The 20,903-nt window shown below is 40.3% G+C and overlaps 3 protein-coding genes across 4 annotated transcripts in view; all 3 read left to right on the plus strand.

The window, feature by feature from the left end:
• The window catches only part of hectd4 (HECT domain E3 ubiquitin protein ligase 4), a 39,125-nt gene extending 31,532 nt beyond the window's left edge, over nucleotides 1-7,593 (plus strand). The window contains exons 68-76 of the mRNA XM_080309059.1: nucleotides 86-232; nucleotides 331-450; nucleotides 2,084-2,239; nucleotides 2,902-3,005; nucleotides 3,197-3,418; nucleotides 3,509-3,675; nucleotides 3,833-4,028; nucleotides 4,822-5,044; nucleotides 5,302-7,593. Of these exons, the coding sequence (XP_080165185.1) occupies nucleotides 86-232; nucleotides 331-450; nucleotides 2,084-2,239; nucleotides 2,902-3,005; nucleotides 3,197-3,418; nucleotides 3,509-3,675; nucleotides 3,833-4,028; nucleotides 4,822-5,044; nucleotides 5,302-5,438 (1,472 nt within the window). The 3' untranslated portion in view covers nucleotides 5,439-7,593. The remainder of the gene's footprint in view (nucleotides 1-85; nucleotides 233-330; nucleotides 451-2,083; nucleotides 2,240-2,901; nucleotides 3,006-3,196; nucleotides 3,419-3,508; nucleotides 3,676-3,832; nucleotides 4,029-4,821; nucleotides 5,045-5,301) is intronic.
• A 2,442-nt stretch (nucleotides 7,594-10,035) lies between these two features.
• LOC113033794 (L-serine dehydratase/L-threonine deaminase) lies at nucleotides 10,036-12,424 on the plus strand. Its single transcript, XM_026187902.2, has 8 exons — nucleotides 10,036-10,181; nucleotides 10,300-10,456; nucleotides 10,598-10,637; nucleotides 10,740-10,879; nucleotides 11,089-11,180; nucleotides 11,569-11,796; nucleotides 11,890-12,014; nucleotides 12,098-12,424. The coding sequence occupies exons 1-8, from the start codon at nucleotides 10,168-10,170 to the stop codon at nucleotides 12,289-12,291; spliced, it is 990 nt and encodes a 329-aa protein (XP_026043687.1). The 5' UTR covers nucleotides 10,036-10,167; the 3' UTR covers nucleotides 12,292-12,424.
• Nucleotides 12,425-14,304: 1,880 nt separating this feature from the next.
• Nucleotides 14,305-20,903, plus strand: part of LOC113033618 (tetratricopeptide repeat protein 28) — a 188,038-nt gene continuing 181,439 nt past the window's right edge. For both annotated transcript variants that reach the window (XM_026187594.2, XM_026187595.2), the window contains exons 1-2: nucleotides 14,305-15,108; nucleotides 17,621-17,917. In XM_026187594.2, the coding sequence (XP_026043379.1) occupies nucleotides 15,079-15,108; nucleotides 17,621-17,917 (327 nt within the window). In that variant the 5' untranslated portion in view covers nucleotides 14,305-15,078. The remainder of the gene's footprint in view (nucleotides 15,109-17,620; nucleotides 17,918-20,903) is intronic.

The raw sequence follows: 20,903 nt of genomic DNA on the forward strand, positions 1-20,903 counted from the left end.
TTTGGAGTTTCACTGAAAAGTTTGAAACCTCGGGGGGGTTTTGTCAGCTATACATAACTTTTTGTATAAATGTCAATGTTTTCAGATGTGCCTGTGGAGAGTTTACGCCTACGCTTTGCTTTGCTGCAATCGCTCAACAACAGCCTGGAGAGTTTCTTCCTGCCGTTGGTGGAACTGAGACAAACACATACGTATCAAAACAGCATTGCAGCTCTGTTGAGTGAGGCCAAAGGTGAGCGGGATCTGAGCACACATCTCGCGTTGTAGTTTGTGTAACCTATCTGGAAAGCTTGCTTTGTTGAAATGACTCACCGCTTGTTCTATTTGCAGGCCTAATCTTTTATGACACTAAGGTCACTGTGATGAACAGAGTACTGAATGCCACAGTGCAGCGGACAGCTGACCATGCCGCTCCAGAGATTACACTGGACCCTCTAGAGATTGTGGGAGGTGGGTATTCCTTTCACTGGTTCAAGTTTTTTAGTTTTTCAAAGTTCTATATCACTTAACGGAGCATTAGGGCCACATTAAGAAAAAATTATTATTGATGGTTTTGAGAAAAAAATGTAGAAATGTGGAGATTAAAATATTTTCAAGGCAAATTGCCACAGCTGCTATATCCTCCATATAATGGCTTGTGTAGCTAAGTTAGTGACATTATATTTCAAAATCGGTTTTAGTTACAAGAAAACGATTTCTCTTTTAGCACATAAACAGAGTGTGGTAATAAGGATCTTGAAACGATGGTGCAGAAAGCAACATCTGGTCAGAAGGAAAAAAACCCACAAACTTTGAAGAGCGTGTATATTGTATCACAAGATACAGTCCCACTGCGCAAGTGACATCGGACTGTTGTCTTTTATATGTCATATGTTTATATGTTTGATCCACTGAAGGGGTTGTTTTGTAACGCCAGGCAATGTTGTTTTTGTTTTTTCAACGTCTACTGAACGTCTAAAATGTGGTTGTTGAAGACATCTTCGACTCATTTTAGACTGTTTTTAGGCTGCTTCTATGGGCTCTATAGTCCCATGTTTCCAGATGGTGGAGGGCATGTTTTCTGTACAGAAACAGTTATGTGTGAAGGAATACAGAGCGATTAGTGGACATCTTCAGATGGCGTGGGCTCCTGAGCTAAAACAAAAGTGAGCAGCTGCACGGTGGATTTGGAGCAGAAATGTCCCGAGCTTCTCACAGACAGTTTGCAAAATGTGCGAATAAACAAATACTGTTGAGCAGAGTAGTCCAGTTTATACACAATTGCATAAACTTCTCATACTTTCTGTTGCAACTTCTTGTCTTGCTACTGAATACAAACACACTCACTTCCTCTTACAAACCTCTTCACAAATAAAACGGGATTACTTGTAAATATGGAGCATATATAAAGCAAATGCTCTTTTAAACTTTTTAAATACAATTGTGCTCTTTTTAAAAGGAATTTCAAAAGTTTTCAAAAATACTTTAACCATAATTATTTTGCATTTTAACATAAAAAAAAAATACCAACATGTACTGAATAAATCAATAGAATAACACATAAGTAATGAGGGATGTTTTTAAATAATCTTTATTTAAACATATTGTTTATGTTGATAACAATAATGTTTATATTTGTAATTAAAAATACTACATTTCTTAATCATGTAAATTTCCGGCACCTGTCACAGATGTCCACGTGACGCCCAAAGTAATTATCCTGTCCAAAGTTCATATATTGAGCATTATATTAACCTCCAAGGTGGGTCATGGTTTGGCGTCCAAATTGTGGACCTTGTTTGGACGTCGTATAGATGTCGATTGCTTGCAAAAACAACAGACCCAATATAGACATGGTCTGAGCATCTATCTAACATCCAATGTTTAGTGGGATGTAGCAGCTAATCAATTTGTTTCAGTAACTCATCTACACAAAGCATCTTGCAGAGGCTGCATCAGTTTGTAATCTGCACATTTTGGGGGTTTTTTTTCTCAAAATGATCAATAATTATTATTTTTTCTTAATGTGGCCCTAATACTCTTCATACTTTCAAGGTATCTTGTCAAACGTGCTTTTTTTTCTGATTGGGTGCGTCTGCCTCAGGTGAGATCAGGTCATCAGAGAACACGTACTTCTGCCAGGCAGCACGCCAGCTGTCGTGTGTGCCGTCATCCCAGCTTTGTGTGAAACTCGCCAGTGGAGGAGACCCAACCTACGCCTTTAACATCCGCTTCACTGGAGAGGAAGTTCATGGCACGAGTAAGAATTTCTCCCTCACAATACTTTTGATTTATTTTAATTCATAAACTTCCAAATAACTGGTACAACTAACTAACCAGTATTAAAAGCAAAATACAAAATCAATGGCAAAATATATGAACTTTTAATCGGTTGAGAATCTAAGCACTGGATATACTTAGATTTATTCTGCTCTGCTCATTTTGTTTTTCTGTAATACAGGAAGAAGTAAAGAGACTAACATCATGTAAATGTGGCATTTGCAGTTACTTAATTACACTGTCAGGCCATAAAATAAATTGACCACTTTCAAGACATTACAGGCCAATGTAGGTTTTCTGTTTCGTTTTGATAGAAGTTTCCATGTTTCACTATATTTCACAATATTTTTTGTTATAAAAAAAATAATACCGGAACCTAAAAAAAGGAAGGACATTTCTACCAAAATAAAACAACAAAACTGGCTTTAAGAAGGGGTAAATAAGCACCATGTGTAAAAGGAGTTCTCATACTGCAATAGTTAATCACATAAGCAGAAGCCTGCAGCACAGATTCCGGGTCTATTTGTATTGAACTAAAATTCTTTCAAAGTTTGTTTGTATGTGCACTTTGAATCAATGTACAGCCCTGTGAATAGTATTTGCCCCCTTCCTGTTCTAACTGGCTGTGATCAATGTGTGCAGGTGGCTCTTTTAGACACTTCCTGTGGCAGGTGTGTAAGGAGTTGCAGAGTTCTGCACTTTCCCTGCTGCTCCCCTGTCCCAGTGCTGCAGCCAATCGTAATAAGGTAATATTTATTTTCTATTACCTACCATGTTTTCTGCTTTTTTTGTCTTTTTTGCTCTATTTGTTTTCCCCAAAAATTCATTCATATCCGACTGTGTGCTAGATACTAACTGAAATGTGTTTTATCACACATGATGCAAACTGCTGTGTTAGGAGTAATATAATTCGTATCTGTATTTGTGCTGTTCTCAGGGGAAATATATCCTCACTCCATGCCCTATCAGCTATGCAGAGGAACAGTTGCTGCACTTTTTTGGCCAACTACTAGGCATAGCCATACGTGCAGATGTGCCACTTCCTTTGGACTTACTGGGCTCATTTTGGAAGGGCCTAGTTGGTGAGCCTCTCGACTCAGAGCAGGACCTGCAAGAAGCCGATGTGCTTACCTACAACTATGTCAAGAAATTTGAAAATGTAAGTGTATATTAGTGTTTGTAGCACCTTTAGATGCTACCAACATGACTCTAGTGACCTCAAATTTACCTTTTCCCTCCTATGCTGAAGGTGACTGACGAGACAGAGCTAGAGGCCCTGTGTGCTGAAATTTCCTCCCAGCACCACTCAGGAGAAAGCCCAGACTCCCCCAGCCGTCCCTGCTGCACCTTTACCTATGTCACTATGACTGGTGAAGAAGTGGAGCTTTGTCAGGGAGGGCGGAGCCTCATTGTCAGGTACAAATCATCCCACTGATCGCATTTTTGTTGTTGTTCCCGTTCCCGTTTGCAGTTATCTTAATTCGGCGTAAGTTGTCTTTATAGCCAAATGCCACAGAACATTAGGGTGTGATTTCATTCTGGATATCCTGTGTACTTGTATCTGTCTGCAAAGCTGGCAGAACAAGGATGTGTATGCACGGGCGGTGCGGAGCCTTCGTCTGAGGGAGCTGCAGAATGTGGAGTGCATGACAGCGGTGCGTGCAGGGCTCGGATCCATCATTCCCCTGCAGCTGCTTACCATGCTCAGCCCTATAGAGATTGAGCTGCGCACCTGCGGCCTGCCTTACATCAACTTGGAGTTCCTGAAGGTAAAGCAGTGTTAATTTTGTTGACCAATAATTGTCATCATAGTTCATGTCAACGTTTTTTTTTCTTGTCTGACACACAAAGAAGATGATAACTAAAATAAAATGTACTGACATTTTCTTAACAAATGAAAGCAAGATGAGAAAATTCTGGAGAAATAAGATCCAATCAGAACTAAAAAAGTTGTGTATAAAGGCGGGCCAGTTTGGAAGTGATCCAGTCAGAAGTAATCTAGTTGTGCAGTAAGGTTAGAGGTGCACATTTGATCTGCTGCCTTGAAGAAAGCAGGAGAGTTCGGCTCCTTGTTTCTCATAAAAATGTGAAACAAGGAGCAAAATGTCAACACTTGGAAGACAGGGAGGAGTAGACGCATGGACACATTTGGCACACATGAAACTACGCCGTAAACTGTGTGAGCAACTCTAGCTGGTAAATACACTTTATATTTTAGTCAAATAAATCAACCTCAAATTTAGTCTACAAGAACCTTTTGATACATAGTCAACTAAAATGAGAAGAATTTAGATGCCTAAATTATTAAAACATTAAAACATGCCTAAAACTAAATCAAAGCTTGCTATTAAAATTAACACTGAGGTGAAACATATATTTGTGTGAAAGTGATATGTCTGTGTCACTTGTCATTAAAGTTTCTTTGTCGGGCTAGGCAGTTTATTTATTTATTTTATTCTGCTATTGATTCATGCTAAATATATGAAATACAGAGAGATTTCACTCACCTCGTGTTGTCACGGGTTAGTATTTAATTTCAGCATGTGCTCGGTTCCCTCATAGGCTCATACAATGTATCAGGTGGGCCTGATGGAGACTGACCAGCACATCGAGTTCTTCTGGACCGCCCTGGAGATGTTCACTCAGGAGGAGCTCTGCAAGTTCATCAAGTTTGCATGCAATCAGGAGCGCATCCCATTCACGTGCCCCTGCAAGGATGGGGGGCCTGACACCGCTCATGTTCCCCCATACCCCATGAAGATCGCCCCTCCTGATGGAGCAGCAGGTAAGATCTGAGGGTTAAGCAAGGCCCCGAATCATCTCAGCTTCTCTTGCAAACTTGAGCAAACTCTAAAATGTTAAATTACAGACACACATTCAAAATCTCAGGCTTGCTGTCATTTACTGTACACCTGCATAGCTGGCAGCTTATTTTAGCACCTGCTACGTAGCACGTCATTGGGCTTCTGGTTCATTAACAACTGGCAAACATGCATAACTGGGAGAGAAGTGCTGGGTTATGAACTCCTGTTTCTCCTTTAGGTCAGCCAGACTCTCGCTACATCCGGGTGGAGACCTGTATGTTCATGGTGAAACTGCCCCAGTATACTTCTTTGGACGTGATGCTGGAGAAACTGCGCTACGCCATCCACTACCGCGAGGACCCACTCAGCGGCTGAGAAGACTTGACAACCGAATATTCCCCCCCATGTGCCCCAAACCTCGCCCTCACCCGTGACCCCTTTTCTCCCTTCATCCCCAAGTTCCTGGACTTTCCTCTGAGACAGACCTTATGCTCTGCTGCATTGACAAGTCACAAAGTTAATTTTATTACATTTTCAGTGGCAATGCTTTGTTTATCCCTGCTTTATATTGCAGTTTACACAAATTGTACGTTTCATTATTTTGATTTGTTTTGCTTTTTTTTTTTCTTCTTGTTATTGTATTTTATTTTTTTTTATTTTTTTTTTCAAGGGAATTCAGGGAAGATATTCTGAATTGGCACTGACACGGAGTTTGAGGACGACGCTGAAGTGAACCAACTGTGAGACTTTTTGTTCACCTTTTCCTCCCCTTTCCTTTAACAGAAGGATTAACAAGGTTCAGTCAAATTCTGTGAATTTAGCAGCGTTACGGGCTAACTTTGAGATCAGCACTTTGAATTTAATTGAATTCACGATTGCTTAACATTTTAGCACTGTAATCTCGGTCTGACTCGCTGGATTTGGCATTGCCATTATGGCACAAAACAAACATTTACTCTCCTAACGCTTAACCTAGCTGCCTCCCTCTGCCACCCCTCTGTGGGGGTGATGTTCAGAAACATGCCTTTGCTGTAGGAGCCTCTCTCAAGAGGGTAATGCTGTGTGTGAAAATCAGATGATGATCATGGCTTTTGAGTTTAAGGTACAATGACTCTCCCCCCCCCAAAAAAGAAAAGAAATTTGTATTGCTGTCTAGTCTTGGAACCTGTCAAGTATAAGCAGGCAGAAGGTGTGAACAAGTGCTGTACAGGATATTATGTAGTTTACTGCCTGTTTTAAATAAAAATGAACTCCTAATGGACAAACTAACTTATGCCTATATAAACTGATTACATTTTATCCAAGTCTCTGAAGGGAGGGTATTTAAGTCATGTAAAAAGTCATATTAATCTATTAGTTTATGAATAGATAGATACTTTTATTTTATTTTTTCTCTTTTGTTTTTTTTTTGTTTTTTTTAATACCTTAGTAGCTGTGGCAGAACGAGGGGTCAGGTAGATTGGACGATGGTAATCGAAGCCTGCTCTGTTTTTTTTGGTTTTTTTGGGTTTTTTTATAAAGTTGCATTACAAATTGTGAAACCTATGTTGCATTGTGAAAGCAGGAAGGGAACCCATGAGCTGCTGCTCTTCCACATTGTTTGTGTAATAACTTCTACTGAATGTGAATGTCCTTGTTTCCTGTTCCCAATATACGTGATCTTCACACGTACACCGAGGAAGGGGCAGCGGGTTAAATTGAGTTCTGCCTTTTCATAGTTTTCTTTAATGAGAAATGAACAGCATTCTGCTTTTTTCTTTTCTTTTTCTTTTGGTCAAATTACCCATAACCAAATGTTTAGCTGTGTTTAAAAAACAATAAAATAAAATAAATAAATAGGATGGGAAAAAAAATGTAAATAGACTAAAGTTATGTTTGGCAATTTTTATTAATTGCTAATTCACTTCACCTTATAACTTTTGGTTTTCGGTTTGCACTACTCTTCCAAGAAAAGATTCTAAAATGAGCAAACTAGCTGATGTCTGTTGGATATCCAGTTTGTTGTGTTGTTATTTTTTATGAATTTTTTGGAAATACCAATAACATTATTATCACCTTTGTCTTGTACTCAGATGGATTCAATTTCTTCTACTCATGGTGAAACATGTTTTTCTTGTGTGAGTAAAATCGCCATTTTACTTGGATAGTACTGAAAAACACAGCGAAAATTGCTATTTGACTAATTGGGTTGTTGATTGCTTGCAAATTTTTTGGTTTTTGGTTCAGTTCCTTTTGAAGGGTGATACACCGCTGCTAACAGGGACGCTCTCTCTTCTACTACTCCTTCTTGGGAGGGGTAGGAAAGGTTATAAAACGGACATATCCATACAAGGAGGTGTTACGATAAAATGTGTGCTGTACATTTACTTGATATTTATTACAATTATTTATGGTTGCATTAACTTAACTTTTACTGTCTTACCTCTGCACATCGGAAACTTAACATATCTAAAAATGGATTATACAGATGTAAAGAATCAGATGGCATTTGAGATTTGTGTCACAATAAAGAAATGTCTTCATGTACAAATACTCTTTGTTGTTGTGTTTATGTTTTGTTTTGTTTTTTTGCTCTTGATCTAATTATCATTTTAACTAATTGGTCTTTAAGTTATTGGTCACAGGAACCCTCACATTTTCATACTTGACCAGCCAGTGCTGGTGATGTGACTTGGTGAATGTGACTGTTACCAGTCTCTTTTGACAATTAGTTCTCATCATGACGTCATGGTTTGTCTATTTTAAAACATGCTTTGTATGTTTTACTGGCAGTTAAGTAACTGCCAGTAAAACAGTAAAACTGACTCAATAGTTGGATTCTGTTTCATTGTGTGTTCTATTCAAAGAAAACTGTCTTGAGCAATGTGTGTAATTGAGGAAGAGACCAAAAGACTTTGTGTGCTGTCAGTGCTTACTGAGCTTTTATACTGCTTTGCTGAAATTTCTAGGTCAAATTTAAGACATACAGTTAGGTCTATATATATTTGAACACTGACACATGTTTATTTTTATTTTTTTACTTGTTTACTTGTGTTTACTGAAACATATTCCAGTAATAGTTATATAATGGACATGGACATAATGTGTAAATGTAAACTTTAAGCTGTCATTTAAGAGTATTTACAGTAAAACTGGATAAAGGGTTTAGGAGTTTTAGCTCCTTAACATGTGCCACACCCTTTTTAAAGGGGACCAGAAGTAACTGGACAATCGACTAAAAGGCTCTTTATTGGACAGGTGTGGGCAATCCCTTTATCATGTTGTTATCAGTTAAGCAGATCAAAGGCCTGGAGTTGATTTGAAGTGTGGTGCTTGTATTTGGAAGATTTTGCTGTGAATGGACAACATGCGGTCAAAGGGGCTCTCTGACACCACCAGGAACTCAATTATTACTCACTTAAGGAGACCAGAGTGTAAATGCGGTGTAATGGAAACATAATAAGTAGCTAAACTCCAAATTAACTTAGCTTAAATGCTGTTTTTGAAATATTATACCAAAGCAATTTACAAACCAAATATAATACATATATAATATGCACTGTATACACGTGCAGTAGCATGGTGTGCACACTGCACTCCATGCCCAGATATCCCAAGTTATTAGCTTAAACCTTAAAATGCTATTTTATGCCGAACTGTGTTGTCTTTGGCATTTTTCTTACAAATGGGGAAAATCAGCTGCTAGTAACAAAGTGCCTAACCATACAATTCAAAATGGTTTTTTTGCTAAGCTGTCTGTTATGTAAACACACAACACTGGTTAGGTGCTTGAATGATTCGTAGGTGAGTGTTAAGTTGCTTAACTAGAAAAATTTGCATTTTCTGTGAAAATGCTGTGTGGATGCCTTAACGCTGAAGATTTCTGCTGAAAAAAGCTGAAAAAGTTTTTAAAAAAAACAAAAACAAAAAAACCCCATGAGCAGGATTCGAACCTGGCCCTTTGGGTCTCAAGGCGGCTACTCATCTCACTGAGCCAAACTCCTGCTCACAATGAAAAGGTGGAGAGACTGACAATTACTAACAATAATGGATTGGATTTATATAGCGCTTTTCAAGGCACCCAAAGCGCTTTACAATGCCACTATTCATTCACACACTGGTGGAGGCAAGCTACGGTTGTAGCCACAGCTGCCCTGGGGCAGACTGACAGAAGCGAGGCTGCCATATCGCGCCATTGGCCCCTCTGGCTAACACCAGTAGGCGGTAGGGTAAAGTGTCTTGCCCAAGGACACAACGGCCAGGACAGAGAGCCCGGGGATTGAACCGGCGACCTTCCGGTTACAGATGCGCTTCCCAACCCCCTGAGCCACGGTCGCTGAAATGAGCAGAAGCTGCTGAGAATTGTGCTGATAAGAGGTGAAAAGGCTAAAAATTTTGCAGAAAAGAGGTGAATCAGCAGAATTTCTGCTCAAAAGAGTTTTTTCTGAAAACAGCTGAGATTTGTGCTAATAAGAGGTGAAAAGGTGGGTGTCTAATGATTAGGAAACTGTTTCAATGGAACGATGGCTGTCAAGAAAAATGGGTGATGATGACTGTGTTTTGTAACCATGTCTTCAGACAGTTTTTTGGAAATTCAGTTGTGACACAATGACTCACACTCAGTGCCTGCCTTTGTTTGTTGGTGATTGGGGATGCCAGCACTGTGTCCAACTCCTTTAGATGGGAGAGAGAAAGTAAATCCATCATGGGTAGATTCAAATAAAACAAGAACAAGATGAAACTAGGCATCTAATAACGGGGAACTGTTTTTAATAACATCTACTTTGTGGACATATTTTTTTTTAATATTCTTTCCCAACTGTATCAGTACTAAGCAGGAGGTTGTGTTTTTTCTATGATTTGGTTCTCAGATTGTTATAATAATTACATAATAATAAGCACATTTCACAAAAATTGTACTTGCAATCAGAAAGTCATTCACTTTTGGGTTGTCTCATCCTCATCATGACTGGGAGGAGTCTGGTCTGAATGAGCAATGCTGATTGGTTGAGAAATGGGTTTGGTTTGTCAAGTCCACAGACAAGTGCTACATAAATTTGACAAATTTTAGTGATAAAGAGACACAAGAATAAGGATCCACAGGATCTGTAATATTCAGGGAAACATGTCTACAACTAGGTGAGCTGAAACCTGTGTTCTTCTCGTATAAATGACCGCATTGTGAATTGATATTTTGTAATTTTTTTAGGTTGATGTTTTAAATTTTTGATCTTTTTGCTTGCCCTTTGGTCCAAAGTGAAATGAAGACCCAGCAGGATCTTCACGTGGCCACTCCAGTGAGGGAGAGCCTTGCCCTGACCAAACTGGCCGGGACCTCTATTTACCTCAAGCTGGATTCGTCGCAACCGACAGGATCCTTCAAGATCAGGGGCCTCGGTCACCTGTGCAAAACGGTGAGTAATTCCTATCTGGCAATGATTTGATTTCCCCTGCATTTGAAAGAGGATCTTGTCGGGAGTGAAAAGAACCGGCAAGGGTCAGTTTACTGGCTCATGAATTCTGTGTTGACATGTTTGTTATGGGTTTCCTTGTAGCTGGCAGAGCGAGGATATGAGCGATTTGTCTGCTGTTCAGGTAAGAATACAACAGTCTCTACTTTACCATATTGATGCATTCAGTGTGTCTAATTTAATTGTTTGTTTGTTTGTTTGTTTGTTTGTTTGTTTGTTTCAATAGGAGGAAATGCCGGCATGGCAGCAGCTTATTCTGCCCGCAAGCTCGGGGTTCCTGCAACTATCATTGTCCCAAACGTCACACCGAACATAACAGTGGAGAAAATGAGGGATGAGGGAGCCACTGTGATCATTCATGGCAAGGTTAGTTAAATGTTCCTCAGTCACTTTTTTACTTTTTCCCAGAACAAATGAATGTACGAGGGTGGTAGATTCTGAATGAATATGCTTCATTTTATTAACCCACAGGTTACATTTAGAATACAAGATGACTATTAAATGGTTTTCATTGATTGAAGGGAACTGGGGGGGGAGAGATATACCAGATCATTTGTATGTTTTCTTTTCCACAGAATGTAGATGAAGGCATTGCATACGGACAGGAGCTTGTGGCAAACAACGCTGGCTGGATATACATCCCTCCCTTTGATGATCCCCTCATCTGGTAAGATGGCTTCAGTTGGCATCCTCGGAGCTGTGACTGTGTTTACATTAGCCTTCTGTTACTGTGACACCTGTCTTATCATGCATGAACAGAGCAGTTGCAAGGAGTAAATGAGATGATGTGGCAAGATGTATGTTATCACAGCTATTCTGGGGGAGGTTGTCAGATAACTAATTTGTTTGAGATGTCACATTCAAAGTGTTAAGCTTAACCATAAATTATTGAAATTATGGGTTACTTGGTATATTATTGGCATTTGATAATCATATGCCACAACCAAGCTTTATAAACCAGGCTGCACCATGCAGAGATTTCCTATATTGCTGTGCATTAAAGCAAAATCAGTGCTGAGTTTCTAGAAACTGACAGCTTGCGTTTGTGTACAAAGGGAAGGCCACACATCTCTGGTGAAGGAGCTGGAGCACGACCTGAAGGAGAAGCCAGGAGCGATAGTGCTGTCAGTGGGAGGCGGGGGCCTGCTGAATGGGGTGGTGGAGGGACTGCGTCGCGCCAACTGGGCTGACGTCCCTGTTGTAGCCATGGAAACTATGGGTGCACATAGCCTCCATGCAGCCATGGAGGCTGGAGAGCATGTGACTTTACCTGCGATTACAAGGTACTGCTGATTAGCTAATTAACTAAAAAAAATAAGGGTGTCAACAAATGTTTGGACTGGTGGTGAACAGCGGCCTTGTATTATACTCTACAGTGTTGCAACCACACTGGGCGTGGCAAAGGTCTCAGCGCAGACAATGAAACTGTCACAAGAACACCCGATTCTGTCAGAAGTAGTCACAGACCAGGAGGCTGTGAAAGCTGTTGAACGCTTTGTGGGTGAGTACAACCTGAAGAGACAAACAACAGATTTGAAATGACCGATCTGATCACAGATCTCTCCTGATATTCTGCCTCTGCAGATGATGAGAAGATCCTGGTGGAGCCTGCCTGTGGTGCTGCTCTGGCAGCGGTGTACAGTGGCATTATCAAAAGGCTGAGGGATGAGCGCAAGCTGCCGCAGCACCTGGGCCCTGTGATCATTGTGGTGTGTGGCGGCAACAACATCAGCTTGGAGCAACTGAACAAGTTGAAAAAGCAGCTTGGCATTATTTAACTTCACCCTGAGTTTTCCTGACCTTTCTTCCTTTTCCCCACCTGCTCACAAACCCTAAACCCTATTTTACTCTCTGTAATATATTATAAGTACTTGTATGTAGCACTTAATAAAGATGGGATATGTTTATTAATTGTGTTTCTGTTTATAAGGTCTGTCTGAAAAACAATAATTTAACCCACATTTAAGCTGCATTTGATTTGTATTTAGTATGTTTTGTTTGTAGGGCCGTTACATATGGTATATATGTGGTGTATACTGACTGTATGTTAGGCACCAACATGAAAATTTAGTAAAGATGCACAAAACTCCATTTGACGTAAAACAGTTCACTCAGTGTGTAACTGTTCACCATAAAATATGTGAAAAAAAACCCCAGGTCTAATTATTTATTAGTTATTGGCCTTAAAAATAACCAAATTTCAGACTATTCTTTATTTTAAACTATAGTTCTGTTCTTTGTCTTAAAACTAACAAGTTCTTCAATTTACCGTATTGGCCAAAAGTCTTGAGCCACCTTTGATTTCTTTGTATTTTACTTGCAAAAAGCCACTGTATTTATTTATTTATTTATTGTAATTTAAAAAACTGTCTTGAGCAATAGCTCTCGAGAGTTAATCAACAGTTTGATTGGCATAAAATATATATTTTCTTGCACCAACAAGCTGATTCCCAAAGAGCTATTAGCCCAAAATCTGGAACATCACAGCATGGTGTGCAGCATTTCCTTAAAAATTTTAAGCAAGCTGAACAAGTAGAGGATTAAAAAAGAAGAACTGGGCTGAAAATCAGTGTCAACAGGTCTTGTCATTCATATGTAGGGGATAGTTTGAGGCTAAATTTCAGCCAGTGATGTTTGGGATTTTTGTTGAAACTGATGGAATTATGAACACAGAAAAGTACATTCAGAATTTGATCAAACATGTAATACCATCTGAAAATTGAATGACAGTGGCTTCATTTTTCAACATGACTGATGCCAAACACACTGCCAGTGTAGTAAAAACAGCATGAAGAACTATTTTAGATTACTCAAGCTTGTCTAAGAGAGTTATGTTAGAGAATAAATGTGGGCATACCAAATATTGATTACCAAGTGCGCTACAATTGTAAAAAGTCTCTTTATACCTTATATACTGCATCTCCATGTCTTTTTTTCAATGTTTCAATAAATCGCTCCATTTATTTCCTATTTTCTTAGCAAACGATAAAGAAATGGGTAGCTCAACACTTTTTCACCTTACTGCAACTTTTAATTTATACTCAAAACTGAGCAAGATTCAAACTCCAAGCTTTTAAGAAATCAAGAATGCAAAAATGTTTAGTTAGGACAACACAGCAATGGTAGTTTTTACAACAGCTAACACGAATATTTCTTTTTGAGTGAAAAGGATTAAAAACTTTTTAAAGGCCTAAAGCTTCTCTGTGAAGGATTGTTACACCATCTGTTGGTGAGGAATTGCACATAATGAATTAATTACTTAAAAGTCCTATTTTAGTTTCAGTCTTTATGAGAATATATCTAAGCCACAGATCTGATTGGAAAAAAAAGAATCTAAAAAGTAGCCTTCGTGATGCGATTGTTAAGTTAATTTGCTCATGTGAAGAGTGCAACGTCAAAGCTTTATATTTATTTCCTCATAGTCCACACTAATAAGTGAAAATTTACCCATATGTTCATATAATAATTTCAAGCCCTAGATTTAAAAATGTAACATAATATCTCAATGCTACACTGCACTGATACTAAAACAAGTATTAGAAAAATGTGCTACAACTTCATCTGCAAGGCTTTTGGATTCATGCATCCAATAAACAAAAATCGATATTTGATGATTGCAAACAAAAACTGTGTGAACTTCATCATCAACGCCATCTCTGGAAAACAGGGAATAATATTGTTACACAGGTAAACCCAGCTTCGCCACCTGATTGTGTCTGACCTGATATAGGGGTGTTGCTTTTAAAATGACTAGCTACAGCTGTATTATTGAGTGTTAAGAAACATTTTTATTTGTGGTTATAGTTTATTGAGTTGTGACTGAGTGGGTTCAGATACAGGGTTATAGGGGTTAACCTAGGTAGGCCTCGCATGCAGTAATGGTTATATTTTTGTTGGCTTTTTAATGGGATATCTGATCAGCGCCTCACTGTCTATTATTACATTATTTACATGTCAGCATAACCTCAACAGTCAAATGGCAAATAAACAGTTCAAACCGATTTCCCAATCCACGTGGCCCTACACGGAAGTCCCAACAATATGACCTGAAGGGAGTGCCTCTGGTGACTGCACAAGGTGAATGCATATTTACCCTCCCCGGTCTGCAGTAGAACTTTACCGGCCTCACCAAAAACAAAACAAAAAAAAAACAAACTCCGACACATTTGATTTTAGTTCTACTATGTAAATGCCCCCCTAAAAATGTCCCAAGTAACACATTATTATCTGGATTTTTCTTCCCCCGTCTCCTGCAGATCTCCCTGCCTCTCTGTGCGCAGCAGCGCTCAGAAAATCCGCTATGGCAACAGGGGGAAAAAAGACAAGAAAAAAAAAAGAAAAAAGGAAAAGATTTGACAACATGGCGCACTTTCCTTGAGAAAAAAAGTTTCTCCTGAACAGCCACACAGCTCCGTTTTTCAGCCTTTCCTCGCACTTTGTCAACTCTTTCGCTGCAACGTGGACTTTTTTGGCGACGCTTGGAAGAGTTCTCGTTGCGTAAACAGTCACAAAGTCAACAAAGAGTGTGATGGGATGAGAGCGATAACCCGTCGCAGGCAAACGGGATGGAGAAGCAAGCGACTCTGAAAGAAAAGGTAAATTATATGTATTAAAAAAAACCCTAAAACGACTCTTTCGTAGGCTGTCATGCCAGCTGTCATTTTCCAACTTGTTGGTATTTTATTGCCCCCGGATTACTTTTTTACTCCGCGTCCTGGACAGGAAATACCAAATGACCATTCTGTGAAAACCTCGTAAAAGACCTCTATCGATTTTCCAGTCATGCATACAGCACTGTTCTGCACACTGGATGTGTGGGCTGTCCCAGTGCACATAATAACCAGCGTAAATCTGATTTGAATATCGCTCGATTCCAACATTAACTTGGAGCACATTTATTTAGTTTTTGCACGAACAGAAGACTTTACAGTGGCAGAGAGTTTCTGTGTATTAACGAGAGCAAATCCACACAGTTCCTCCAGGAGAACTGTGACCATCCTGCAGTCTGGACTACATTACAGTAGGAGAGATAAGTTGCTTTCCCTATCTCTGTCTCCTTATGATTACGTTGTTAGGGTGTCCTCTGTATTGATGTAGGCTTTCATTATCTCTCACTCTCCACCCTTCCTGCCCAGTGCTGCCCACATGCAGTGGGCAGCCCCCCCTCTGTATGTTGTAGCAGATTAGACAGCAGAGAGCGGACTTTTCTGTCAAAACCTGCATTCTCTTGGGCCTTGGAAGCACTAATCCATAATAGATGCCTCTCCTGCCTCTCCTTTGGGAGCAAACCTTTGAATGTCAGGCTTGGCGATAGTGTTGGTTGTGTTGCAGATGTCACAAACTCAGCCTGTTTGTGTGTTTCTGAAAGGTGAGCTATGGTTTATATGTATTTATATACACACACACAAAAAGAAAGACAAAGAAGAAGAAAAAATCTTTAAAAACCTCCAGAGGTTTACCGTACACGGATTTATCAAACCTCAGGTGCTGAATTTGCTCTTAGAGGTGCAATAGAAAAACGAGATGCCCCCCCCCCCCCACACACACACACACATATAAAACCATGATCTTTTCTCTGTTGTCATGTGATACAAAAGGTTATTTAACGGTTGTCATAGAAGCACTCTTTTTTTTCTGCTGCTTCTACTCCCTGGGCCTCTGGAAGTAATTACCAAGCCAGCCCTATCCCAGAATTCAGTCCGAGGAGGTGTGGTGAGAAAGAGGTATAATGGAAGCAAGCCCAAAAGCCAGGCAGCCCGAGATGAATTTCATGATTCAGTAATACTCAGCCAGCCGTCCCTGTTAAACGGACACGACGCTCTCCTACTTACTGTAATCAATCAGATGCTTACCGGTTTGTTGCAGTTAGTAAGATCTGAGTCAGTACAGTTGGTCTTCCTGCTGTTTTAGTGCAAGAGTGGAAAATAAAGAGGGACAGGGAGAAAGCCTTGCACTAACACATATATTATATTTGCTGTGGTAGGAAATTTTGCAGTGCAGTGAAGACGTCTTTATTAGGCTGAACGTCACAGTGATGTTGTTCTTTAAACCGCTATGTGTAACGCTGTAATAAAAAAGTGTGAAAGAAGAACAGCTGTGGACTCTGGGAAGTTGAAGATAAAAGGTTACTTGGTAATGAGTGACATCATGACAAACTGTGCTTTCATTTAAAGTTAACACATGTGCAGAAATAATTAAAGTTTGCACCTAAAGACAGAAAATGTTGTCTGCAATGGTTTTGCACAGCTCTGATTGTTTTATACAACCTTTATTTAAACTGTAAAAACAACAGATGCCTTATAAAGTGTTTTACTTTGGCCCTCATGCTGTGTCAACTTTTGACTTGAGTCATATTGCAGCAACACATCTGCAAGAGTTGAAGCTGCACTATTTACATACTACCAGGATCACAACCTCGCAACACATGACACAGCAGGAAGAATCACAGACAGCAGTTTCTCCAGAGGCCATATCGCTAAGCTAGCATGCACAAAAATGAGGCTCCGAGCCTCACTTGCAATTCAGCTGGCAGTAATGTTCTAAATTGCACCCGTGTCCTGATGTGACACGTCAAAATATCTGCCGTTAAAAGGGCTTATTGAGCTCAAATACCACAGCACATGCATTTTATTTTGGCACACAGGAGTTTGGCATAGACTCTGGGTCATGCACTCTTTCAAAAACACCCTGCTTCATATTCATTTCATTCATTAACGGTCCCTTGTGCTTCAGGTGCATGTTCTCAGTGCTGCAGTGGTAGCAGTGGGCAGCAGACATTTTTGGCATGTTGCAGAAGCAAAAGCACAGGTGTAATTGATCACAATAAAAATGACTGTGTTCCATTTAAATGAGCCACTTCCAAGGTCCTTTTAGTGTGCGTGTTGGCTCACTGTCGTGGCCTTGCAGGACACTTAATGGAACTGAGCCATCATTAATGAAATTTGCTTCACTTGTGTTTTTCCGACTATGACAGCTTAAAATATCGGCCTTGGAAAAACACTCACCGAGGTCTCTGCTTAATGGAATTCCTCTTGGTTAAGTGTTGTGGGTTTTTTTTTCAGTCAGACTGATCAAAGCTCTCCGGCTGCTCCCTGTCCTTTTCTCCAGTTTTCAATCTTCGGTTCTCGGACAGCGGGCAGACCTATCCGGTGCGTTGGAGACGACGGGGCCAGGTACGGTCTGAGCAAAGCTGAGTTCATGGAGAAAGTGCAGCAGAGCAATGAGGCGTGTCAGCGAGGTGACTTTCAGGCAGCCGTTCATTTGTACAGTGATGCACTGCAGGTCGACTCACAGAACTGCATCCTGTACAGTAACCGTTCAGCGGCTTTTCTCAAATTGGGCCAACACCAAGCAGCTCTGGAAGATGCTGAGAAAGCTTGTGAGCTTAATCCCAAGTGGCCAAAGGTAAGTGCACCTCAACAGCCTAAAAAGCTGTGGATTCTCAGAACGAGGGGCTTTTTAAATTTTATTTATTGCAAAATAAAACAACATAAGAAGTGAACTAAACAACTGTTCACGCTACATCTCCCATTTTATGTTTTTTAATAGAAATCATTGACTAGCGCACAAATAGAGTGTCATCGCCACGAATGTCAAAGGTTAAATCTAAACTGGGTTATCTAAGCGGCACAGATTAAAATGTGTCACGTGCCAAATGTGCTTCTTAAAAAACATCTTTTTATAAAAACTGCTGGCAGCAGAGGCAGCTTTTTCAGCGCAGCTGGTAATGAAGTAGCCACATAGTTATATTTTCATTGCATTGCTGTCTTTGCTCACATAAATGAGATCATTTATCTTTAGTTTAAAGTGTATCAAATCCCCATCACGTTTCCACTCCTTCAGTTTCAACCTTGTGGCTTCTGATCAATACAAACTTTTCTGGGGTCTTGTCTTTGATCTTGTCCAAGCCACGTGGACTAACCTGCGATAGATTTCACATTACTCAGCCACAGAGATCACTAGCAGACCAATTCCTCTCAGTGATAGAAATGCATCGATTTCGTGATTTAGCACGCAGAGATACTTTTGTCTCTCCAGCGAGAGATTGATGATAATGTGGTAGAGTGGTATTGATGATAATTTGTCGCTACCAATGATGCATCAGCGGCCACCTCTTCTTTGATCTGAGGTTGTGCGTCTTCGTTTGCTCAGGTAGGTTTCCTCCTCTGTGAAAGTGTGTCATTGCAGTGAGAGCTGACACTGTCACTTCTTATTATGTCGGTAACGTGTGCGTCCTGTCCCATTGTCTGTGGACTTTGAGTACAGCCTTAAACACACCTATTGTTTACTGTAGCTTTTTATACTTCTGTTGTTGTGATCGTGTGCTCCGGCTAGTCCGATATATTTCACTTGATATTATAAATTTCTGTAACAGTAGTCTTGACTTTATGGTGTCACTTTTCTCTCTTGCATCTCGTACAGTGGGAGAAATTTCACAGAACCTCTGAGGCCTTTGAGACCAAACTATAATTGAAAATCACTGCCAAAATCGTTCGCCTCCTTTTTACACGCTATCCAAGTACAATGAACTCTTTGTGGTCTGACTTGGGGGATGGTTCGCTTAATCTGTGTAGCTCTGCTCAGCCTGGATTTACTGCCATTTGACAGTTTTCACTCTCGTGCCCGGGCTTCTGTTCATCGTGATGTTGATGTATAATTTGACCCCTGTGTCTTAGTTTGCAACAGGAAACAAAGGGATTTATGTCAATGTATTAAAAATTACACAATATTGCTTTGCAGAAATTAAATCTCTCGACTCACCACTAGGGGGCAGTCTCGTCAAACCGGAATAGATTTTCAAGGGTTTTTTTTTATGTGCAGAACAAAACAGCAGCCACTTTAATTTCCTTGATGCTTTTTTTCTGTCCTCTGAATTAGTGTGTTTAATAAAAGATTAAGGTAGAGCATTTGTGAAAGCAAACTTTCCTGCATGAAAAATGTATAGGTTGATGTTTTGATACATTAAAAAAGAATTTAGCCTCTTTTACTCACGTTTTTTAATCCACTCTGCTGATTATGAATGAATAGTTGTACAAATTACAACTCATGATTCAAAGAAAAGATTCGTAATATCTGCCTTGACACTCATGGTGTTGGCCTCTGGGAAAGAAGGGCTTGGTGGAGTGCAGTCTATCTGCTGTGGCTCGATGTTTGATGAAAGAACAGGGATTAAATCACAGGAGTGTGCTGGCATTCAGATCCTGTGTGAGTACATAATATCATCAATCATACCTCCCTATGACTGCACTTCTGCACTGGCCCATCAAACGGTGACAGGCGTGGTTTTGCTGCCCCGAGCCCCGCGCTGCAGCCCACCCTCCTGAAGCCCACAGCCAGCCTGTGAAGGAGCTCCCTGTCTAATCTGTCAGCTTTCCTTGCTGTAACTGCCAGAAAACACATTCTGAAAGAAGAAAGAAAATGTGGGGTTTAATGACCCAAGACAGCTTTAGGCCCTTTGTACCTCTCCCTCTTACTGAATATAAAAAGCTTAAATGAGAACAAAATAGGGTGCCATTTCGTAGACACGGGGCTCACGCGTTGTGTCTGCGCACATTTTTAATCTGCAGCCAGTGATGGAGGGAAACTGCGGCGTACAATGGCGTGTCTTTTGCTGTGCATTATTGATATGGAAGAACAAAGGGAATGATAGTCTTGCAAACTTTTTGATCGACACGCCGAGTGTGTGGCATCACCGTAAGATGGCAAACCTTTCGGCATCTGCTCGCAGTGAGCGTTTTGTGATCCTTTTCTGCGCCTCAAGTGTCTTTTCGCGACTGAGAGGACAATGCTCTTTTCTAGATGGAAATCCGTTGCTGCTCTTCTCCTCCATCTGCTCTCCCCCTCTCAGCACTGCTGTTCCAGTGACATGTTAAACAAACAGGCCTTTCTGTCATCACTCCTATTCTCCTACTTGAGCGCTGACAGGAGAGTTCCTGGGGACCCAGAAGACAACTGGCACCGAAGTATCAGGGGAAACATCTCTATCATTTGCATATCTTCTGATTACAGGTTGTGATGGCACTTGTCATGGGTATTCCGTCTCTTCAAATCTTTATTGCCAAAGTTGCAGATTACACCCACTCATAATGGTGGTGAAAAACCATCAAGCCTCATTTTTCACACAAGGCTGCCACACTTCTTCTTTTTTTTTTTTTTTTAAACACATTTATTTCAATCCATTTTTCTTCTTCAGCAGCTTAAAATGTCCATTTATGTCCCAATAGAGAGGCCTTGGGTTTAACTGAGACAATGAGTGTTTGCAATGGAAAAGGTCATGGTGTGTGGAGTGCTGAAAGGGGACTTTAATTACAGCAGCACCATATCCAGTAAATGCGTAAGGAGTGGATGCTGACACCCTGATGGAGCATAAAGCTTCTGTTTCCTGCGGCGT

This window comes from Astatotilapia calliptera, chromosome 12, assembly GCF_964374335.1.
Source record: "Astatotilapia calliptera chromosome 12, fAstCal68.1, whole genome shotgun sequence".
NCBI lineage: Eukaryota > Metazoa > Chordata > Actinopteri > Cichliformes > Cichlidae > Astatotilapia > Astatotilapia calliptera.

Coding starts and splice junctions, on each gene's coding strand:
- LOC113033794 (XM_026187902.2), top strand. Junction 11,797..11,889: donor ACTTTACCTGCGATTACAAG/GTACTGCTGATT, acceptor TATACTCTACAG/TGTTGCAACCACACTGGGCG. Junction 12,015..12,097: donor AGCTGTTGAACGCTTTGTGG/GTGAGTACAACC, acceptor CTGCCTCTGCAG/ATGATGAGAAGATCCTGGTG.